Genomic DNA, 24,029 nt, shown 5'->3' with positions numbered 1-24,029 from the left:
TATATATATATATATATATATATATATATATATATATATATATATATAATCAGGCGCCTGGGTGGCTCAGTCAGTTAAGTGTCTGCCTTCGGCTTGGGTCATGATCCCAGAGTCCTAGGATCGGGCCCCGCGTCGGGCTCCCTGTTCTGCGGGAAGCCTGCTTCTCCCTCTCCCACTCCCCCTGCTTGTGTTCCCTCTCTTGCTGTGTCTCTCTGTCAAATAAATAAATTAAATATTTAGAAAAATACATATATATATATAATATCACTCTGGCTGCTAATGAAAAGAGACTGGAGTGGGACAGGGGAAGTTGGGGAAATCCTACCCACCTCAAGATAAGAGAACAGAGGGGCTAGGCTTAGTGGTGGCAGGGGAAGCCATTAGCAGCGGTGGGATTCAAGCTCTGTCTTGAAGGTGGCAGACAGGACCAATGAAAGTAGGCCGTGGAGGGCGCCTGGGTGGCTCAGTTGGTTAAGCGACTGCCTTCGGCTCAGGTCATGATCCTGGAGTCCCGGGATCGAGTCCCGCATCGGGCTCCCTGCTCGGCAGGGAGTCTGCTTCTCCCTCTGACCCTCCTCCCTCTCATGCTCTCTGTCTCTCATTCTCTCTCTCTCAAATAAATAAATAAAATCTTTAAAAAAAAAAAAAAAAAGAAAGCAGGCCGTGGAGTGGGAGGTGTGGGAAGAGTGAGATCAAGGACAACTCCTAGGTTGGCCATTACTGGAGAGAACAGAGGAGATGGGTTGGGTGCGGAAAGAGCTTTTGCACAAGTCCAGTGTGAGATGCCTGTAAGACGGACCAGTGGAGATGTTGAGTGGACTTCTGATCTGTGAGTCTGAGGCTCGAGGAGAACTGCAAGAGGCGGTGGAATCAGATGGCTGCGTATTTAAATACAATACAGCAACCTTTTTTTTTTTCTAAGTATAGCTGACACATAATGTGCAGCATGTGAGTGGACAAGTCTATACGTCACGCTGTGCTCCCCCCAAGCATGGCTACCATCTGTCACTGTAGAGCGTTGTTACAATACCGTTGACTATATTCCCTCTGCTCTACCATCCCCGAAACTTACTCATTCCATAACTGGAAGCCCAATACACTTTGGGCTCCCAGTTTTCCAAAAACTGTGCTCCACACCTCAAGACAATCTTCCAGGTATGAATAAGGGAAAATAAAATGTAACTTTAAAAGACTGATAAGCACAGCACAACTCATAATTTTAAAACCTTTTCATCAGATTATCTTCATTGATTCAAATTTTTAAAGTAATTTAATCAGCAATCACTTAACCTGTTTCTATAATTTCAGGCAAAGCAAGTTTAATACCAAAAGAAGGAGAGTGGGATTTTTTAAAATACTTGTTTTTATTTGACTTGGAATGTTTAGTGCAAAGCTGTGGGCCCTATTGCTCCTAGTTAGGACAGGCTTATAGGTAATTAAAAACATCTGGCATATAAAATATAGATTTACTTGACCTGTAGGGTTGCTAGACAAAATAAAAGATGACCAGTTAAGATTGAATTTCAGATGAACAGTGCATAATTTTTTAGTATAAGTACATCCCATACAATATTTGGGATATACTTATAATCTAAAAGCATTTCTTGTTTGTCTGGAACAAATTTAACTGGATGTCCTGTATGGTTATTTGCTAAATCTGACAACTCTCCCTACCTGAAATTATCAAAGTTCTATGACCAACACTACTTCTTGCTTCTTTGAACTCCAAACCAAGAAAATAAACATCTATTTGCCATCTACATGCTGGTTCTCTCGAGGATACTACGATCTATTTCTCTAGCTATCTAGACAGGCAGAAAACAGATACATGGAATTCTTGAGGCCTTGCTGCCAGGCTTTTGCATGATTTTGCTTATTTTGTTTTGCTTTGGAGGAAGACAAACCACCAAACAGAGAAAAATAATATATGTACCAGGCAATTTGTAGGTACCAGAGTCAAGGGATCTAATAACGTATTCCAGTCTGTCTCAGATTAATTGCATAATAACCTCTGCTTCAGCCTTCTCACCTGAAAAATATGGAAAATATCTTTGCCCAATGCTCCTCACTAGAGTCTTCGAAATTGCACCGAGCTGATGTACTTTTTGTTCCTTCGGAGATGGAGGGAGCTGTAGTTCTCTACAATTTTTGATAGAATATTTATTTATTTATTTATTTTTTATTCTTATGTTAATCCCCATACATTACATCATTAGTTTTAGATGAAGTGTTCCATGATTCATTGTTTGTGCATAACACCCAGTGCTCCATGCAGAATGTGCCCTCCTCAATACCCACCACCAGGCTAACCCATCCTCCCACCCCCCTCCCCTCCAGAACCCTCAGTTTGTTTTTCAGAGTCCATCGTCTCTCATGGTCTGTCTACCCCTCCGATTTCCCCCGCTTCGTTCTTCCCCTCCCACTACCTTCTTCTTCTTCTTCTTCTTTTTTTTTGATAGAATATTTATTAACATCCAAAAACTACAACCAGATACAAAAACAAAGATAGGCGTGCTTTTGGGGGGGGGGGGGCAAAAAGATAATAATGAAATTAAAGGTTTAAAATAGAAATTTTAGTCAAAATATGAAAAGAGATGATTCTGAAACACGATAGTATCATTGTAAAGTTCATTTAAAGTAACAAATGAGAATTCGACTATATTTATTTTTTTAAAGATTTTATTTATTTGAGAGAGAGAGAGAGAGAGAGCATGAGCGGGGGCAGGGGGAGTGGGAGAGGGAGAAGCAGACGCCCTGCTGAGCAGGGAGCCCGATGCGGGGCTCGATTCTGGGACCCTGGGATCAAGACCTGAGCCGAAGGCAGATGCTTAACCAACTGAGCCACCCAGGTGCCCCTTAACTATATGTCTTTAAAAAGAGAAATAACCAAAAAAGTGCCTAGCAGATATTAAAACATAAATATACAAAGAGTTAACATAGAATGGTATCAATGCAAAAAGCAGACATAGAGATGAAGTGAACAGAGAGCCCAGAAACCTGTTTTTACTCACAAGTCAATAGTAAGGGGAAAAGTATTCTATGCATAGTGTTAGAAGAATGGTTGTTTGCAAAACAATTCAATTTAGAACCCTTACCTCACACCATACACCAAACTAAGTTCTCAGATCCAGCTGGAGAGGAAGAACAAATACAAGAAAACAGCAAATACTCACCTAATCTTCAGTGAAGGGAGGACTGCCTAATCTATAAAACAGATGGAGGAAATCACAAAATTTTTAAAAAATAGATTTGACTACCTAAAAATAAAATCTTTGGTAGCTTTAGAAAGCAATTGATAGAAGTATTTCAATTTTGGATAAAGGTTAGCATCTCATAAAGTATGTCTACAAACCAAAAATAAACTTGATAAATACCAAAACAATATGTAGATACAAATGGGCAAAAGATACAAACAATTCATAGAGGAAAAAAAGGAAGTGAATTAATAAATACTTGAGAAAACACTCAACCATGTTAATTATCAAGTCAATATAATTTAAAAGATTCTACCATTTTTCCCCCTAAAATCAGTAAAAGTTATCATTTTTTAATGATACTCAATGTTGCTGAGAGTGTCTGATGCATTCCTGCACAATGATGGCTGCTTGTGATTGGAATGACACGTTTGGAAGTGTGGAAGTGGACAATAGGTGCCAAGAATTTTTCAATGTTCCTATTCTTTTGATCTAGTAATTTGATTAGAATTATCTTAGATTTTACTAGATTATCCTAATCCTAAATTTGAGGGATTTGTCCTAACGAAATTGTCCCTTTAAAAAATGCATCACAGATTTAAAAGATGTTCATTGGTCTTTTAAATATTTTAAAAATTGAAGACAATATGGAAATGATAAGGCAAATTGTGGCACAACTACTCAATGGAATGTTTTATGGCCATTTCAGATGTTTCTATGGCACAGAAAATGTTTATGCTATAACAGAGATTGCAAAAACAGTCAAGGTTCAAAATTGCATTTGAAATATAACTGCAATTATGTAAAAGAAATCTAAGTACAGAAACGACTAGAACAAAAAATAACATGCTAACCATGGTTATCTTTTTATGGAGCATCACCTGTGGCTACTTTCTCATTCTTTTTTTAATTTTTGTTCTCCATATTAAGAATTCTCAATTGTGGGAAAATGTGTAATAAAAAATTTAACATCTGTGCATATATGTGTGTGTGTGTCCCTGTATGTGCATATATCTGTGTGTGTGTGTGTACGTGTGTATATGCAAACCCGCATGATCTCTTCTGTGCGCAGGTCCTTTGGAGTGCTGCTGTGGGAAATATTTTCTCTTGGGTACATGCCATACCCCAGCAAAAGCAACCAGGAAGTTCTGGAGTTCGTCACCAGCGGAGGACGGATGGACCCACCTAAGAACTGCCCTGGGCCTGTGTATGACTCTTTTAGGCACATTTCTACGAGTTGCTAAGGACAGTTTTTCTTTTCAAAAAATATTGCAGCCACACATGCTTTTTTTTGTTTTAAGACGGAGGGGCAAATAGATGGCTGACCTCCTTCAATATGCCCCAGGATAGGAGTGTGTCTGTGACTTCAGTGAGGTGGGTTAGTCTTCTGGCCCCTCAAAAGTAGTGATGTCATGCCGGAAAAGTTATCCTCTGTCTGGCTGGAGACTGTGGACTCACCAGGCTCACACTCCTCAACACCTCCTAGGAGTCTGTGTCCCGGACTCCCCCCTCCACCGTGCTGCCCTGCACCATCTCTCTTAAGTCTCCTTTGACTGTTTCCATTCCCCGCATTTTCTGCTGTCCTGTCTGGCATCCCTCACCTCCTTCCCACAAGCAAGGCAGATGGGAAATAAAATTAGAATATTCTTCCCCAGAGGTGCCTTTAATTCAGAAATGGAATGCGAGGAGCCATATTTCATGTAAACACCAGGATGTCGGTTAAGGAGCTTTGGGGTTCTAATACCTTCGCACCTGGGCACCATTCCTTGGCCCATCAGCAGAGGGCAGCAGATGCCAACCACATGGGACCTAGCTGAGTTGTCACTCTCCAAGACGGTGCCACCTTCTGGTCCCCCTTAGAGAAGTGCCGGGGAAAAGGTATTCACCCCTCTTTCTCTGGGTTTTAATTAGCGTTTTTACTCTTCTTTTAGATACCGGATAATGACCCAGTGCTGGCAACATCAGCCTGAAGATAGGCCCAACTTTGCCATAATTTTGGAGAGGATTGAATACTGCACCCAGGTATAAGCATTTTCCCCCTTGACCAGCATTTATATGAAAAAGATGGCAAATACCAAACTATGAAATGGAAGTTAAGCCAGCCAGAAAATAGGAGTTATTAACAATCACGAGAATGACTGTTGATCTATGAAGTAAGCTGACTGGTACCTCAGTTTGCCCGTTTTGCAAATAAATGCGGGTCACTGCCTCTTCCTTCGCCGGCACATGACGCAGCTGCAGACACCCAATACTATTAGGGGATCAATTCAACTCACAAGTATGAACTAAATCCGTCCCCGTCCTGGGTAACTAATGGTTTTTTAGACAAAACTGGAGCTCCAGAGAAGTGTGGGAAACACGTGTTCTCAAATAGCTTATAGCGTGGCTAGAGAAATAATAATGTGAAATAATTAACAGTATGTAATTGTAAAATTGGGTGCCCAATGATAACCACTAGAGGGATTCAAGGAAGGAAAAAGTAAGCTGGAGAAATGTGAACATCATCAATAACATTAGTACAGCATCTGTAATACACAAATCACCTTTCTTGTTTTTCATTTTATCCTCAGTGAGGTACATAAAATATCCCCATTTTCCAGATGAATTGAGGCGTGGAGGTTTTCCAAGCCGCGCAGTTTCCTGGCCGTACCGCTGGCCCCTATGCGGATCCTTCTCCCACTTCCTTCAGAAAGGACTCTAAATTTTCCCTTTCTAAAACGCTATTTTAGCAGACCCTGCCTCCTACCTCAAGAGAGGAGAGGCTGAGAATTCATTCCCTCCCCCGCCCCATCTGTGCATGGACACCAGTTCCCAGCTCCCTCCCCACATGTCAGTGGAGGGGGCGGCCCCCCTCCCTCAGAGGAGGCCCTCAGGGGCGCCCCCTCCCTCCGGCAGTGTCTCCTCTCCACACATCTGCTTCCTTCCCTTTCTCAGCTCTCATTCTGCCAGGATATGTAACTCTGGAGAATATTTCAGAAGTCGGACAATGAACCACTAACTCCCTAAATCGCCTCATCTTGGTTGTGACAGAAGCCATATACATGTTCAAGCCACCTCGTTCGTTCCTAACACCACCGTCCCACCCTTCCACTCCTTCAGCTCAGAAGGGAGGGGACTGGCCTTTATCTGGCTGGACTTCACTGATCAAGTTCTGTGGGGTTCTTTCAGAAAACTTGCTGTCCAATGAATGGCATTTTAGGTTATTATGTTGTAATACTAATGGAATATTAGTATATTCCACTCAACTATATATACTTTGGAGTAATTCTTCTCCCAAGTATATAACATCCCTCTTAAAAGACGGTAATTCTGTACAAGCATATTTTGAATGACTCCCCAGAGAGAATGAATAAATAACCAGGAAGGATCTAAAGAATAAGAGAATCAGAAGGTAGTTGTTTGTATTCTTATACTCTTTTTATTGATGAATCCTGGACCAACATGTTCTTCTGCTACACTGAAGCAATGGTTTTCCCAATTTGCACAAAATATTAAAGAATTAAATTCCCCCAAGTTTAAGTTTCCTTCCACAGATTTTCTTCAAATCTCTGGCAACTGCTTCTGCTTTTCTGTATTACCATTCATTGCTGTAAATATGATCCAGCACAGAGCTGGTTTTGTGAGTGGTGTTCCTCATGCCACTGCAGTTCTTTCTGGGCTTGACAAAGGGCCCGGTCAGATCCAGACCAGATCAAGAACCACCGTGCTATGTGCACACAGAATGGCATGATGATGTAACACAGGAAACGTCATCATCAAGTGCAGCCCATCCAAATATGATGAAAGTGGAAGGTGGCTAGGAAGAGAAGAGGTAGACCTTGTGAGCCAACGGAGCATGTGTCTCTCCTCCCCTCCCCTTGTCCTGCGTGCGCACGTGCGCGCACACACACACCTGAAGTCACAGACTTTTCTTTTCAGCAGAAGGGATTTTTTTGGGAATGGACTGGAATAATTTTTCTAAATCCATGAATCTGTAAGATTTGCCCAAAGGTGGTGTCTGGAAAGCCACTCCCCTGCACCAGACACCTCTAAACAAGTGTTTACCCGCCAAGCTCTTCAAGGATGACGATGACCTCCCATTTTCATCTCCTATTCCCCGGGGCCTATGAATTAATAATATTCCCAATAAACACTGGGTGGCCTCCTCATCTGGAAAATAAGTCTGGATGAGGCCATCACTAAGGTATCTTCCAGACCCAACAATTTTGGTCTATGATTCAACATCTTAATCGGTTCATTTCTCCCGCCTGTAGGACCCAGATGTGATCAACACGGCTTTGCCCATAGAGTATGGCCCACTCGTGGAAGAGGAGGAGAAGGTGCCCATGAGGCCCCAAGACCCGGAAGGTATTCCTCCTCTCCTCGTCTCTCCTCCACAAGCCAAACGGGAGGAAGGACAGGATCCCGCTGCCCCGCCCCCCCTGCCTTCCACTTCCTCGGGCAAAGCCGTGAAGAAGCCCACGGCGGCGGCGCTCTCTGTTCGAGTCCCAAGAGGGCCAGCCGTGGAAGGAGGACACGTTAATATGGCATTCTCCCAGTCCAACCCACCATCAGAGCTGCACAAAGTCCAAGGATCCAGAAACAAACCGACCAGCCTCTGGAACCCAACGTATGGGTCATGGTTTACAGAGAAACCCACCAAAAAGAACAATCCTCCAGCAAAGAAGGAGCACCAGGAGAGGGGAAACCTGGGGCGTGAGGGAAGCTGTACTGTCCCACCTAACGTGGCACCTGGCCGACTCCCGGGTGCCTCTCTGCTCCTAGAGCCATCCTCGCTGACTGCCAACATGAAGGAAGTGCCTCTGTTCAGGCTGCGCCACTTCCCGTGTGGAAACGTCAACTACGGCTACCAGCAGCAGGGCTTACCATTGGAGGCCACGTCTGGCCCCGGGACTGGTCATTATGAGGACACCCTTCTGAAACACCAGCCTGGGCCCTGAGCCCCCCTGGCCCTCGTTTCTCTTCCTTGGGAAGCCTGAGCCCACGGAGGAGGGCCAGGTCATGGCTCCAGAGACCAAACGTCACTTTTCATTCTGTGCCAACTTGTTTTGAAGTGCCCCATACACAGCTCTATTTTTCAAAAATGCTTTAGAAAAAGGTTTTGAGCATGGGTTCATCTTATTCTTTCAAAAGAAGAAAACATCGTAGAGACAAATGATAACTGCAAGGCCCCGATTGAGTTGCAGAAGGTTTTTTTGTGCATGGTTGACGTCCACGTCCTCCTGCTCACTCACATTGTGTGCGCTCTGCTCAACGCGGTCAGCATTAGCTGCTCATGTGGCTCCGAGTTGGAGTCACAGGTGTTTCCTGACCTTGCGGGTGTGGACCCGGACCACTTGAAGCGGGGAGGAAACAGAAATAAAGGAGTTACTTTCAGGAGCCGGCATGGGGAAAGACGCTCTTTACTGGGAAAGGAAACATCACAGACAACTAGCTGAAATGTCCCTTTAGGTGATGTCTGGATGCTTCCGATTGTGCCGATTCGCTGATGATTGTAAACATGTGATGAATAGTTATGGTGCGATAGAGAAAATGCGCATATACTCATCTGAACGAAAAGCAGATATTCAGCGTACTCTGAGTATGATAAAGACACAGTCCGTCCAGATCCAGAGATTCAAACATCCTGTCAATATACCTCATGCCTTAAGAAAACCCTCCTACCAAAGGGGGCCTGAGTGCGAGGTTTTCTACCGGACTGAAAGCTCGAGATTTGAATTCTTACTTAATTTAAAACTTCCCACTAATTAAAATCAACTCTGATCATTTAAAAGCAAAATTTGTAAGCAGCAGTGATACATCGAAGCCTAGACACATGCCCCTTCATGGGCCTAGGTGTCGATACGTCCCAGGCCCAAACCTTCCAGCAGTTTCCATCACGAAGGTTAAGCACAGGGACGTTTCCACCTGCAGTGGCAGGCGGGTCACTGGACGCCCAGGCCCTCGGTGGTCCTGAGAGGTGCAGCGTCCACCCTTCCAGTGTCCATCTACCTTCATCCTCCTGCAGCATGTGATCCCAGCGTACATGGGAACACTGATTTGCTCACATAGGCACGACATCCTTGGTATAGCTCCCAAATACAGATGGAAACAGGACTCCCCCTCTGGGTGGCAAAGGAACAGCGGGGCACTGGCGTGTGGAGATGGACATTGCCACGTGATAGTGGGGGCTCCGAACTTGGGTTTTCACAGATGACATTGATTTCCATGAAAACGAACTGCGAATGGGTTAAGTTTTCCACACACGTACTTGGGCAATAATGCTTTATCAGTGACCTTTCATTTCATTCTTTCTTTCTGCTTCTCCTCCATTCCTTTGCTCAGCTGCTTTCCTGGTGGGGGCTGTGCCGAAACATTGCTTTGGGAGGACAGCATTTTTCCATGACTTGATAGGCTCTAAGCATCCCCAAGTGAAAGGACTGTATATATATCTCCACCTTCTCCCCCGCCTCCTCACTCTCCCCTAGGTCACAAGTATCGCTGTAGATGTGGAAAAGCCATTCTGATCCAGGCCACTAGACAAGTGTCCATTCTGTTTGAGGCAGATGCCTCGCCCTGGTTGGGGGTCCTGCACATCTGTAGAAGCACTCATACCCTGGACACCACTTTTCCTTTATCCTAACTGCCAAAAATATTCTCCCCAGACCACAGATGATGCTGAAACATCAACGAACTCATCTCTAAATAACCGTATCAGCAAAGTTTTGGCTCATGCCAAGTGCAAAAGTAAATAGTCTAATTATATAATCTAATTCATAAACCACTAGCGGGGCCCAAGAATGATACATTGAGAAGCTCTCTCCTAAAGGATAATGACAGAGGAGCTGACAAGAACTGAGAAGAACAATTTCATTTTATATCTGTAGCACCAGTAACCAGTTAAACAGGGAGCATGCTACATGGTGAAATAGCCAACTCTTTATTGTCATTAATGGGGAAAAAAATCGTATCCCTTCCTCTTCTTAGAAACTACAAATCCATTACATTTTCAGGTTGTGCCTTACTACCACTGAGTTTGATTTGCTGATTCTAATTGTCTTCATTGGTATCAATTTTCATGTAAATGATAGTCAAGTCTTAAAAGCCTGTATACATGGATAAGTAAATAAACAACTCCACACTGAGATATTACGACCTCAAGATGTTTCATTTAATTCGCTGTAAGCCCTGGGTATCACCAGGACATTAACCTGGACTATTGTCCACTCGGTCATGCTCTAGCCATATGGCTGTGGCAATTCGTGTAGATGCTGTGGATGCTCTTACATATTAACTCTGACAGAAGAGTCCTACCTAGAGCACGAACAGGCACAATTAGAGTTTATAGAAGCCATGTTAATGAAACCATAAGCTAGAATAATGATTTATATTCCATGTCTATAAAGAAGCTCATCAAAAGTGCACAACTGTACCACTGGGAAATCGGCAATTTGTAAGGAAATGACCAGTTTAATATGTGGCAACTCAAAATTATAGCAAATTTCAAAAGGGTGGGAAGCAGCTTAATATTTCTTAAAGATTATGATCTACTCAGTGGTCAAAAGACTGGATTCTGTCCCACCAGTTAGGTTGTGAGTCCTGGCTCTCCTTGGGGTATCGGACCTGGCCTGGCTGTCCCTGTCTCCATGTACAATGAGGAGAATGGCTTCCTTTCCTCACGGCCCCTCGGGGAGATTACAATCTGTGTCTAAGCGCAAGCACTCCTTCGTACACCCCTTCAATTCCCAAGTGATTTGGGCTGGGTGTGGGGGAGAATTTCAAAAGTCAGAATGTGCCTAAACACCCCTGCCTCTCTACCACCAAAGCACCATGTTTGATTTCATCTGTCACTTGTGTAATCACAGGAACAAGAACCCTACCAGCACCCAGTCCTTTTTAGCTCAAAAGAATGTAAAGACTCTACCACACTTAGAACTGTTTAAATGTTAAAAATAAACATCACAGAAAGGAAGGTAATCAGCTTGAGTAATTAAAAAAAAAATTCTGGCATCTTCATATAATACTTGGCAAACTCTCTAGCTATAAGTTATTATGTAACTGTAGGTTACCTTTACTCCACTAAGAAATTCTAAGTGATCAGGCTAGTTTAATATAAGATTTTCTCCAACAATAGCAAGATTCACATTCACATGAGCTTTGGAGACCTAAAAACAAGATGCACATGAATTCAGACTATCCTTGATAACAGACTCCCTATGACAAGATTCATAAAACCATATGAAGTGTGTTGTCAATCTGTCTTTAGCTAATGACTTTTTAAATGGGTCCCCAAAGAACATACAATTTGACTTTCCTAAGTTCATTGCAGCAGATGGTTCCCCATGTTGTGTGAACATGCAAAACAAAACCCAGCATTCCCGTAATCCTCCACAGGATGCCCTAAAATAAAAGAGAATTATTGAGAACAAACAGTAAGGCTCCTATTAAGATTCTTTTTTCCTTTCATACTCTGAGTAGGTGTATTTAATTTTTAATGAACGACTCAAGTACGAAGCTATTTTTAGTTCTAACTTTAAAACACTGGAAAAGCTCAGTGTAAGAACAGACTATTACATGCAACAGTGGGGGGAAGGAACATGAACTACAACCACAAAACTAAAGCAATGACTTCCCCGTCTTCGGTATTCACTTAACGTAGAACGAGTGTGCTACCCTTCCCCGTAAAGACGGCACTACCAGCGACCTCGGGAAGCCTGCAAGCACCAAAGTCCGTATGCATTGCTGGCCCCATGTCCACTTCTCAGAGGCCTCTGTTCCACACTCGCCAGCTATCTCCCTACTCCATCCATCTACCAAGGCTCCTGCCTTCTTGAAAGCAATTACCATTATTTACCCTGCCCTCACTCAAATGCTCGTTCATAGGCACGTGGCAGCTGGTATATATTAGATTGAAAGGCAGTCTTATTAAATGAACTCCCTCGAAGCCTCAGCAACTAGTGTATGTTAATAGCCTCTAGAATATTTACATTCTACGAGATGTTATTTGCCAGGATAGGTGAGTAGTAGATGGACGACACTTCGGCTGATTATACTACGTTGGATGGGTTGGCACTACTTGGTATTTGAGAGACAGAGGCAGATGGGTCAGCCCCAGGTGCTCGACTGCAAGTACCCACCCCAGTGACTCCAGCAAGTTCCGTGAAGCCTCGCGTTCTCATTTCACAGCATTAACTGGTCTCAAAGCCCCTTGCAAGGTCAATGATTCTGTGAGACTTCACCTCTGTGTAACACAGGCAAATCCCAACAGGACTGGTGTGTGGGCGCCTGTGTGTCCTTTTCCTTAATCTTAGCACTTGACTCTTGACTCTTCATGCATTTAGAGCCAAAGCCAATTAACTCAGTGCGCCATCCCAGTGAGCCAAATTGTAGTCTTTATACAGAAGGAGCCCAAAAAGAAGTTTAGTATCAGTTCTCTGTTTATTCTCTTCGAAGATCTCTTTAACAAATCATAAAATTATGAACATAGCAAAAAAGTTAAGCGGGTGGTTTCCCGAGAGCAGCAAAGCTGCAGGACTAGGAGAACTGGGTTCGTTGAACGAGCTGTCTTGCCTTCAGCGCTGTAACACTCATTTCTCTCTTTTATGTCTGCTACAGCTGCAGACTTATTGGCAAAGTGGAATGCTAAAACTTATCTTTGGAGGGCTTGCCATACCTGACATTTCACGATAGGTCGGATGCACTTCCTGTCCATCGCCAATGAGCACCTCCCAGTCTCCATTCCCAGAGCCAGATACAAAGCCCAGAATAAGCCGCGAGTTTGGGACAGAAGGTGTCTGCAGGGTCAGGCATCCCTAAGCAAGTGTCACGGTGCCACTATGATAAGGAATTCATTTATAACAGGACTCCTCTCTCCCAGCTACGTAGGATTGGAGAGAATCCCTCTTTTCACGTTTATAGACACACCCACAGCAACTGGATGGCCATTTTTTGAACATGTGGTAAATAATATAGCTTTATAGTGGATCTAGAACTAGGGAATCCCCAAAGAGAGCCCACTCAAATATCTCACCGAAAGATAAGATTGTGAAGACCTGCAGGCAAATTTTCTACATTTTAGTACTTCTAATACTTCAGAAAATTTTTAAAAATCTAAGCCCTTCTGCATTATTCCAAATAATATTTATGGAATATTTCACAGTTCTCAGAAGAAATAGAGTGATATTAAAGACAGATTCTTTTGGCACACGTGTGCCCCAGTAAGCAGCTAGTGAAGTTTTGTGCAAGGCAGGAAACGTGCAGAGCATCCCCCGGATTCTCCTTGGTCACGCACCAGGCAGCGTGAAGTGAGGCCTCCTGAAGCTTCATGCACCTTCTTTATTCCCTAAACTCTATTCCCTTCAAGAAAAGGGAAAGAGCACTTGAGAAAATTATAATCTTTTAAACTCATATGTATAATCTATTGGAATTCTTATTAGAAATTCGCTTTTATTAGCAGGTTCAATTAAAGGGACTAAAGTTTGACACTTTACTCTTCTCTGTTGTCTCTAATGCAAAATTCACTTGCCCTGCCATCAACATGGAACTTTTTTTAAGATTTTATTTTTATTTATTTGACAGAGAGAGAGACAGCAAGAGAGAGAACACAAGCAGGGGGAGTGGGTGAGGGAGAAGCAGGCTTCCCACCGAGCAGGGAGCCCGATGCGGGGCTCGATCCCAGGACCCCGGGATCATGACCTAGCCGAAGGCAGATGCTTAACTGACTGAGCCACCCAGGCGCCCAATATGGGATTTTTTGTGACTATTAAAATTCATTTTAAAATCCATCTTAGGATATTTTTTTCCAAAGATGCTGGAGAATAACACCTATCCTTCATGACGAGAACTGTGAGGGACAGCCATTATCTGGAACACTGTGGACCGAGATTTAAGCTGATCTCAGAAGTCATATTAGAAAAAGAAGAAAGAGGGGCGCCTGGGTGGCTCAGTCGTTAAGCGTCTGCCTTCGGCTCAGGTCATGATCCCAGGGTCCTGGGATCGAGCCCCGCATCGGGCTCCCTGCTCCACGGGAAGCCTGCTTCTCCCTCTCCCACTCCCCCTGCTTGTGTTCCCTCTCTCGGTGTCTCTCTGTCAAATAAATAAAATCTTTAAAAAAAAAAAAAAGAAGAAGAAGAAAGAGAGTGCTGGAAGCTTTGTGTATGATTTGAACATGACTCATTTCTTTGTCAGTCTGATTTGTCAGGTGAAGAATAATTAGTTCGGTCCTCAAGAAGGGAAGTCTAGTTTGAGTAAAGCCAGCCTGAACTCTGGTGGACTGGATATGAAAGAACGTAAGCGCTAGGAGATTGGCTCAGGCTAAGGAGGATGCAGCCTCTGCATATTTACACTTCCTACACGTTAGAAATGCTTAAAATTCAAGTGCAGTGCAATACAAGTAAATTTCTGAGACTCCCTATTTAATTTCATCTATCCAGTTCAAACAACTCTGACAGAATACCCAATCCTGAGACCATATTCCTCCAGACAAAGGAGCCCACAGGGGTGTGCATGTGGGTAAATACCTAATACCTACAGGAGCAGCAGATTTTTCTGTCTGGGTTCATTCAGGATTTTAGAGCTGAACTTATGCCAGATTTGTGAGCATTTTTTAAATGACACTAGTGATCTTTAGGAACAGATTCTATTTTAAGCTAAGAGCCTCAATTTAAACACCTAAAATACCTTTGCTAACATAACTCAGAACTCCACTGCCCCCTCAGCACCACCATGACCCCCCCCACTTCCCTGGGTAGGAAATGATGAAAATGTTGAAACCTCCTGCTGCTGGATCATGAAAACTCTATTCATTGTGAGATATTCTAAAGGAACAAGAGGGGGAAAAAAGGTTCCCACACCTCTTGGTGCTCTTCTCTGCAACGGAGAGGCCATAAGCAGAAACTCAGCTCCATTCCTACCAAGCATAATGAAGATAAAGCATTGTAACAGGTCCCCACCAACCATAATTCCTCCGCATACGCTTTTTTTTTTTCCCTCCTATGAGAAGGAGCATTAGCAAAAATTTTGGTAGAGGAAATCCTTTTTGCCTATGCAAAGGCATCCTATTCTGCTTATAATAAAATCTTAACGTGTCCTGTTGAACTTGTTCGGCCTACAAGCGTCATTAGGAATGTCCGTGGTATATTCAAGCAGCTTATATGTGACAATGTTTGTAAATAAGAGCCTATGTGTCAAGGGATATTATTAATTACTAAAAATATATGTGATAATGTGAGTTTTGTATCAACTACTGCATTTGTAAGTATAGTGAAGCACAGGGTATGAAGAAAAATAAAAAATAAATTCTCCTATTGGCTTGCAATGTGGCGATACATAGAATAATCATTTAGAAATTGTCCAGTGAGTAGTTACAATTACTAAATCCATTTCTTAATTAAGAATGACTCTTAACACACTGGGTCTCTAGCCACTGGTCAATGTGGCTTAAATAATATTATCACATATTCTAAGTGGATAGGTCCAAAATGAAACTCTGAAATAAAAACGTTTGGCCCCAGAGACCAATGCTGTGCACCACTCAGTATTCGACTATACATATGACGACATTCTCTGGATTGCGGTCCTACCAAAATAGAAATTCAAAGCCGTCCCCAGGGAAAACACACACACACACACACACACACACACACACACACACGCACAGGCAGGTGCCTCCTCCCCTTCTCTTACCCAGCCCTTGGCACCTTTCTCTGCAGGTCACTGTTCTGGGGGAAAGTTAGACTCCCATGATTCGAACCTTCCTTGTCCTCTTCCCTCCCGTACCAAGCACAATTACCTGTTCCATGGCCTGGTCTCTTGAGGCCACCTGTCTGAAGCTAGCTAGATAATATCCCTACTTTGAACCATCAATGGCCTTCATTGCCTTTGTTCATTCAACAAACATTCACTGAGCATCTACTAGGTGCAGGTATTACTCCAGGTGTCAGGGATAAAGCAATGGACCAGTCAAATCCATCCCTCCATCTAGTGAGGGAAGAGAGAAATAAGCAAAAAGTCTAGCATGATCAAGGATGGTAAATACGAAGGAGAAAAATCAAACACGGGGTGGGGGGGTGGTATACGGTTCTGGAGAGAAGGGTGCAAGCGTCTCAGACCAAGACTGCAATGTCTCAGAGTTCAGAGTCGGCAAACATCTGCATCTGAACACTTTTAAGCACTTAATATTCCCACCAAATTACCCTAAAATAAAAAATAAAGCTTTGTAGTAGAATGTAGGTAATTATTTATATGTTCTTTTTAATTTAAATTCAAAATAGTCTATCCTACCCTAAAAAAACAAATGAAATCCCACTGGTATAAAAGAAAGTGAAGCAATTTTAGAAAACTCTAGAAACCCATTCTTCTCTTAAATGGCTCTCTGTCCATCAAAACGAGATAGTAGGAGGGTGACTAAAAATATAACTTTACTCGTTGAGTAGAAAGCATGAAACTTTTTAAGACTCTAGAGTGGTAAGACAAATCCAAGTCATTGTGGTAAGACAAAAAAGGTAAGCACGGAGCCCATGTACTCTGAGTTACTGAGAGAAGGGGCGATGCGGAAGGGTGATGACAAGATAACATTCCAAGACCAAAACAGCTTCCCTTTTTTATTAATGCTCAAGAATTGAACTGTGAATGACATTTAGTAAGCAAAACACAAATGAAAACACCTCATTTGTATGTATAGTATATGTAAACATATACATTATATGGATTTAATGATCCTAATCTAAATATGAGAACAATTGTTTCCCTGACCTTAGAGTTGGCATTACTGTTTCTTACAGTGTTTCATATTTAACAGGAAGAATTATGGACACCCAAGTTCAAAGTAATCATGAATTCCATATTAAGGTATAAATAGAGTTTTAAAGAAATAAGCTGTATAATAAAATAAGTTTACTTTTGAATTGCAATACAGGCATTTTCTTCAATCAATAAAAATATTCCTTGATTATAAAGCAGCCATATTTTGCAAATGTATATCAGGAAAATAGCTCTGGCAATATTTGAAATACTATACTTCTTTTTAAAAAGGCAGCAAAGCAACAGAATTTAGATTTTAAATAGTATATTGCAAAATAGTTCAACATATTATTTCTAAGCACAAAGCGAGCTCCATTCTAAAGGATACTTTTAATCTTATAAAGTAAACTGTTTCAATATTTCTGTGTAGTTTAAAGGCTACATATCTACAATAAAAGATAAATCTTTACACATATAGGACATAAATGTCAATACATATCCACAACACAAACGTTTTACATTATATCACTCTATTTTGAAGCCCAGTTTGTTAACATGTGCTCAAAAAGAAATACAAAAACATGATACAATTCTGTAGCTTTGTAACAGGCTGAATTTTGCAACAACTGAAAACATAAAAATAGCAAAGGTAGCAAACACAACACCAGGTTTTTGAATAGAACCAAGAACATCGAGAAATCATAAACAATTAAGTAACTATTATATTCTTCCTAACACATCTTAATTTACTCTCTTCTCTTAAATATAATTTTTCTAAATGTTTTTCATATCCCAGGAAGAAATAATGGCAAATTCTCCACAAAGATGAAAGTGCATTGTTTTAAAAGTGCTTCGTGTGTGTGTTTTATAGGTATGTCCAATAAGGAATTAGACAAGTCTGTGCAAAAAATTCCAATTATGACTTGAATTCATAAACCTAATGGTGGGGTTTTGTAGTTCATTCAGATGAGGCAATTGCCAACACAGAAGAAAAATCTGTGATTACATACTTTGTATAGAGGAAAGAGCACGAGCCACAGGTCAGGAGACTCCCATTCTATTCTGAGCTCTGTTAATCAGCTAGAGACTCCAGGTAAAAGAACTGCTCTAGAACTTCCAGTTCTCTATCTGGCAATAGCTGAGAGGCTCAGCAGAAGAGCCTCGAAGGCCCATTTGACTCTAGAGTTTTAATGTATCTCTAGATGAGGCATTCCTGAAAGGGCAAATCATTTCCAAAAAAATATGAAAAATACACTAATCATAAGCTGCTCTTCTTATTAGTACAGAAAGAAAAACTCCAAAAATACTTGACAGAAAAAAGTATGTGAAGGTCATATGTTAACCAAAGCCGGTGAAAACTCTCACGGATGACAGCCTATGAAAAATCCAGTATTATGTGCAAAAATGAAACCGAGTAAGCAACGTCAGTTGGTTACCTAATGGCACATTTTTTTTCCCTAAGTCTCAGAATTTCCTTGGCTCTAAAGCTTTGGAAGCTCTTAAAAATGCTTATTTTGAACTTGTTTTAAGAGAACCATGGTTGCCATGGTTCAGATTTCTAGCTTTCTAAAGGAGTCTCTCTGAATTGTTATAATGGTTTTTTTTAAGGAAGACCGCTCTATTTTCAAATCTAAAATAATGGCTAAATAAACCACTGGCCATGGACTCTTTACGCCTGTATATGAGCTCACTGAATATGTTAGAAGTTTAACTCAACAATTCTCATCCACAAGCTTTGACCCATTTATTCCCCGATAGGTTACTCTGCTTGGCCTAACCAAGACTCCATGGTTTGGCTTACAGGTGAAATAGCGCGTGTCACCCACGGCTCCGTCATTCTTCCCCTTGGCACTTCGAAGCTCAAGTCCAAGCCAGATTCCAGAAGCAAAGTCAGTGGGGCCCACATACCTAACGGTCCCCATCTCATTAGAGCTGGTGAGGAGGACCTGGGACCCCTCGTGCAGCTTCACGCTCCCTTCCCCGCTCCCAGCGGAGGTGGTGCTGCCCCGGCCGCGGCGCAGGGCAGGTCTCGGTCTGGCGGAGGGAGAGCAAGGGGACCTCTTCAGCAGGAAAGCAACACAAGCCATCTGTCAGCTCCCTTCCCACCGCCACCGTCACAATTCATTCGCAAAACAAAATACTCTCTGTTCACACCCTGATTGTTTTTATTCGAAATAGCCACATTAGGATATACTTTTGTTCAACATTTGAAACATTCTTCTCTCTTGGCTATTTTAATAGTACCCTAATCTGGATTTAAGATTTCACTAGCAATTTCTAAACACACACACACATTTTTACTTTCTGTAAAAATAGCCACTAGAAAAAAATACACTTATAACTTGTTTAACTGCACTCAATTATCAAAGCAAAAAAAGAAAAAGAAAAAAAGAAAAAAGAAAACGTAGCATTAGGGCTACAGTAAATTAAAATGACCTTTTGTTCACTCTTTGAACATTGATTTACCTGAAAAACAATGTTTAGAAACTGCTCGTCTATAACTTTATAAAATATGAATGAACTCCAGCCACACTTCAGGGTTTACCACCCTCCCTGTCACTAACAGTAAGGAGGTCTTAGTTTCCAGGCGCAGGACTCCTCTCCTTTTCTCTACAAAACGTTATTTATAATGAACTGCGTCCTGGCACCCGCCGCCAACCTGACCTGATAGCAAAACTACTGAGCACTCACGCAGGGATTTCATCCAAGGCCTCAAGCCAATACTGTCCCTAGCACCCTCCACTGTCACTGCGAAGTCACTGAGCCTGGAACTCACACTAGAAACATCACCAGGTTCTTGCTGCCCTACATGACCCGAGACTTCCCCAAACCACCACCACGGGAGCCTTGCATGCTCCATCTGCGTACCACCTCTCCTCCAAAACAAAACCTTCTCCCCGTCCCCACTGTAGAGACAAGGCAGAACCTGTTACCAAAACTGCATGGTGCCTGGAAGAAGCTGGGTCCTCCTGATTCTCTATTTCATTTCACTGTCTATATTTCCTAAAACACTATCACACACAACATTGCATTTCCTTCCATTAACAACTCTGTAAGAAAGGAAGACCACTCTAATTTCATGGGTAAGAAAACTGAGGTCCAAAGATTGGTCCCAAGCCACATTTGCCAACACGTGATAGAATTCTAGTTAGAAAATATAATGGAAAAAAGTATTATTTATTACAAACGTACACATACAATGATAAGGTTAACAAAGAATACATAACACCTGTTGGGAAAAGTACAAACCTTTACTGAAGAACATACAAAAGAAAAATATACAAGCTTTGCTCCTGGATAGAAACATATATGTGTCAATTCTCCCTAAATTCACCCCTCAGAGGGATATTTGCAACCTCACAAAATCAGTCTAAATTTCACATAAAAATGATGCCATGTATCATTTCCTGAGCACCTACTACGTGCCAGGCACTTTCCATCCACTATCTTATCCAACCTCACCCAAGCCACTGCCGTAGATATTACCTCCCTTCGAACAGAAGAGGAATTTGGGGACCAAAAAAAATTAAGCTATTTGCCTATGGTCGGAGATACGGTGAAGAGGACAGATGGGGCTCCCGTGCAAGGTGGTGCAAGCACAAAGGCCAGGCTCTTACAGCCACAGATGGGTACTAGTAATTAACACAAAACTGAAAAATAACACAGCAAAGATTTACATTGCCAGCACATTAAACTCTAAAGTTACTATAACTAAAACAATGGGGCTCTGGCACAAGAATGTACTTCTACATGACACAGAAAAGATACCTTAGAGAAATACACATAATTTCTTATGTGATTAAAAAGGAAAACTTCAAATCAGTAGGGACAGGAGTGAACATTCAACTAGGAGTGCTGTAAAAATCATTTGGGGGGAAAGAATATGATTCTTACCACTCACTGTATGTTAAAATAATTTCCAAATAAATTAAACAGCTAAATACATACATTAGAAAACAGGAAAGAACCAGAAGGAAATAGTGCTGGATATCTGCCTGAATAGACACACACACACACACACACACACACACACACACACACGGGAAGGGAGGGAAACAGATAATGAATGAAAAGTCTAGCATCTACTACTAGTTAAATTATGATTTTTTTCACCTATTATTATGCCATAAAAATGTTTCCATATCACAGGACAGTCTTTTAAAATACTGCAAAAGCCACACTGAGGAAAACTGTTAAAGAATACAGGATTTATTAAGGGAAAAACTTTCAAAGGGTATGGAGAATCTGATTTGTCCATCTTGGTTTAAAATTCAGATACATGCTTTAGGAAAAAAATTAGGAAAGTATATACCAAAACGGAAGTGATCATTTCATCTAGGTGATAAAAATTACAGATGATCTTTATCTGCACTTAGTTTTTTATAATTTTTCAAATTTTGTACAATCAACTTTCATAATCAAAAAAGTTTTAAGAGAAATAAACTAGTAATAAATGAATTCAAGATCTAAACCAGAAACTCATGGTTTGGGTGAAGAGTTAACATTCTAATAAGAATGATCTGATTCAAGTTAGGTCTAAAAGCTCAGGGAAGTGAGAAACTTGGAATTACAAGTACATTTCAGAGCTACTCATTCAAAAACATTAACTAACCACCTATGAAATGGCAGGCCCAGGGCTAGGTTCTAGATTTGTGCATAATAATCAGTAAAATGTCATCAATACCAAAATACAGACTGTGTGCGGTGCAGAAGGAGCACAGAAAGAGGAAGAAGTCTATCCTCCCTTAAGGGCCAGGGAAGATCCTTCAGTGAGGAAGTGACCTGTAAGCCTCACTGGTGAGGCTATCCCCACGAGACCACGGGGCACAGACAGGAGCCGTGCGTGCAGGCGGGCCTTTAGATGCCGTGCCAATGAATCTGGACTTCATCGTGTGTTTGACAATCGAGAAGCTTCAAGGCACAGGCAGTGAATGCAAATGGATGATGTGACATAATGGAACATGCAGCAAACAGGATTCTGTGAGTTCTGCCTAAAGACATTCAAATTTGAGCTGACCACACAAACCGTGTCAACAGGCTGTATCCCACAGATGGGATGCGCCGTGACAGCATGGAGAGGAGCTGAGAGGAGCTGGCAGGACCAGGCTGTGTGTGGTGACAGGACACAGATGCAGGTTGGATGTCAGGCGGGCGAGGATGGACTCCTCGTGACTACCAGATCACTGTGGTGCAGGGTTCAAATCCCAAGCCCCCTTCCTCTCTAGCCCTATCCTTGGCATTTGATACACATAGAATTCTGAAAACACGAGAACTGCGTCAAGCCCCTTGCCATCATGTTGTCCTCTGAATGAAATGCGTTCATCACTGTCATTTCGACAAATGCCACAGAAAACCAGATCCTGCCCCCCTGTCCTCACGTCCTCTCTCATGTGGGGCAGGCACGTCCTTTACACAAACGCTTCAAGTTTCCTCCCCAGGAATTTTCATACCACTACATTTTCCATGTTTCTTCTGGAAGTATCACTTATTTCCATATGAATAAACAAGAAAATGGTAGTGTGTGGGGAATCTCAATGAATTCATTTTTCAACCCAGTCCTCAGAATCCATCATGCTTCCAGCCTGGTCACAGCACAGTACCCAATCCCCTCTGTGCCATCGGCAGAAGGCCAGCCGTCACTCCCACGTCTCCCCTAGCCCAAGGTCACAGGCAGCTCTCCTACTACCTGCCAACACCCAAAGTCTTCCTCTTGTTCCTTAGAACAGTGTCCACCAAACATTTCAGTCCCGTACTCTATAAGCAAACATCAATTATTTTTAAAATTGATTTTATACCCTCAATGAGAGGTTTTTTTTAAACAGGTACTAGTCTCAATCTGTAAAAGTATCAGTAAAGCTTCATTTCTTTTGACTTTTATAGAAAATAGAAGGTCCTCACATTTTCCCTCATGTCAGCAGATGATCTTGTGTCTATCCCTACCTGTGCTATAATTCCCATGGTTCAGATTTCTTGTCCTTCCCTTGGTTCCCTGGACATCGTGTTCCCCTACCCCCATCATCGCACATGGCCTTTGACACTGCCCTTAACCCCGGGGCCTTTATATCCCGATGGTCTCTGCCTGGTATTTCTCCTATTCTGCCTAAGAACTCTTGGATATCTTCAAGAAACTGGAGCAGAGAGTCACTGCTCTTAACACACTCAGCCACTCAAGTGAGGAGACCAATTTCAACACTCTCAAAACTGGTGAAAGTTTGAAGGAAAGAAAAAAAAAAACAAAACCCCCAGCCAACCCTGCTAAACAGTACCTAGCAATGTCTTAGGACAATCAGGGTTGGCAAGTGAAATTTCAGATCCTTGTGACGCCTGGAGTTAACTTCTCAGCAGATTATATAAACCACCTACCTGTTGCTCAGCTGATGATTGCCCAGTCCGGTGCCTGGGCTCCGCTTTCTAGTGGCTTCCAGAGTACCACACTTAAGCAAGGACATGTGCTTTCCTGCTCAGCTAGTCCTTTTTTCCTTCCCCACCCACCCCTTCACAGCCGCTGGCATTAGCCTTTAGATTAAGTGGAAAAATTTTAAATTAAAAAAAAAAAAAGAACTCCTTAATCCAATCAATCCAGAAGAGCCTCATACTCCTCTAAAAATAAAAAAGTTGGGGCACCTGGGTGGCTCAGTCGTTAAGCGTCTGCCTTCGGCTCAGGTCATGATCTCAGGGTCCTGGGATCGAGCCCCGCATGGGGCTCCCTGCTCCGCGGGAAGCCTGCTTCTCCCTCTCCCACTCCCCCTGCTTGTGTTCCCTCTCTCGCTGTGTCTCTCTCTGACAAATAAATAAAATCTTTAAAAATAAATAAATAAATAAAAATAAAAATAAAAAAGTTTCCCAGAGTGTCAGAAAAACATCAGGGGGAGTAAAGTGGGTCTGAGGGAAATCAATATAAATGAAAAAGAAAAAAAAATTCTATAAAGAAACAACAACAAAAAAAGCATTTTGAGCAGTATATTCTAAAAGAGGGAGTGGGAGTATTTTTTAAAATAATACTAAGATCACTTTATGCAAACAGACCTGACATTTCTTTCATGTGCTGCTGAAAATATTAAATCAAATCTCTAATTAAAGAGTTTAAAATCAATCCACCCTATTCAATGGTAACAT

The 24,029-nt window shown here is 42.1% G+C and overlaps 2 protein-coding genes across 3 annotated transcripts in view; one reads left to right on the top strand and one right to left on the bottom strand.

Annotated features, from left to right (window-relative positions):
* The window catches only part of ALK (ALK receptor tyrosine kinase), a 697,757-nt gene extending 689,623 nt beyond the window's left edge, over window positions 1-8,134 (top strand). The window contains exons 27-29 of the mRNA XM_044918826.1: window positions 4,267-4,401; window positions 5,126-5,216; window positions 7,448-8,134. Coding sequence (XP_044774761.1) covers window positions 4,267-4,401; window positions 5,126-5,216; window positions 7,448-8,134 — 913 coding nt within the window. The remainder of the gene's footprint in view (window positions 1-4,266; window positions 4,402-5,125; window positions 5,217-7,447) is intronic.
* The window catches only part of CLIP4 (CAP-Gly domain containing linker protein family member 4), a 77,835-nt gene continuing 60,413 nt past the window's right edge, over window positions 6,608-24,029 (bottom strand). The window contains exon 16 of one of the 2 annotated variants that reach the window (XM_044918827.1): window positions 6,608-6,990. In XM_044918827.1, the coding sequence (XP_044774762.1) occupies window positions 6,870-6,990 (121 nt within the window). In that variant the 3' untranslated portion in view covers window positions 6,608-6,869. Of the gene's footprint in view, window positions 6,991-16,753; window positions 18,948-24,029 lie in introns of those variants that run through there. The other variant, XM_021697599.2, reaches the window with a different exon arrangement.

Source organism: Neomonachus schauinslandi, chromosome 10, assembly GCF_002201575.2.
Source record: "Neomonachus schauinslandi chromosome 10, ASM220157v2, whole genome shotgun sequence".
Taxonomy (NCBI): domain Eukaryota; kingdom Metazoa; phylum Chordata; class Mammalia; order Carnivora; family Phocidae; genus Neomonachus; species Neomonachus schauinslandi.
Note: the sequence above shows the minus strand (reverse complement) of the source record. Positions and strands in the feature narration are given on the sequence as shown.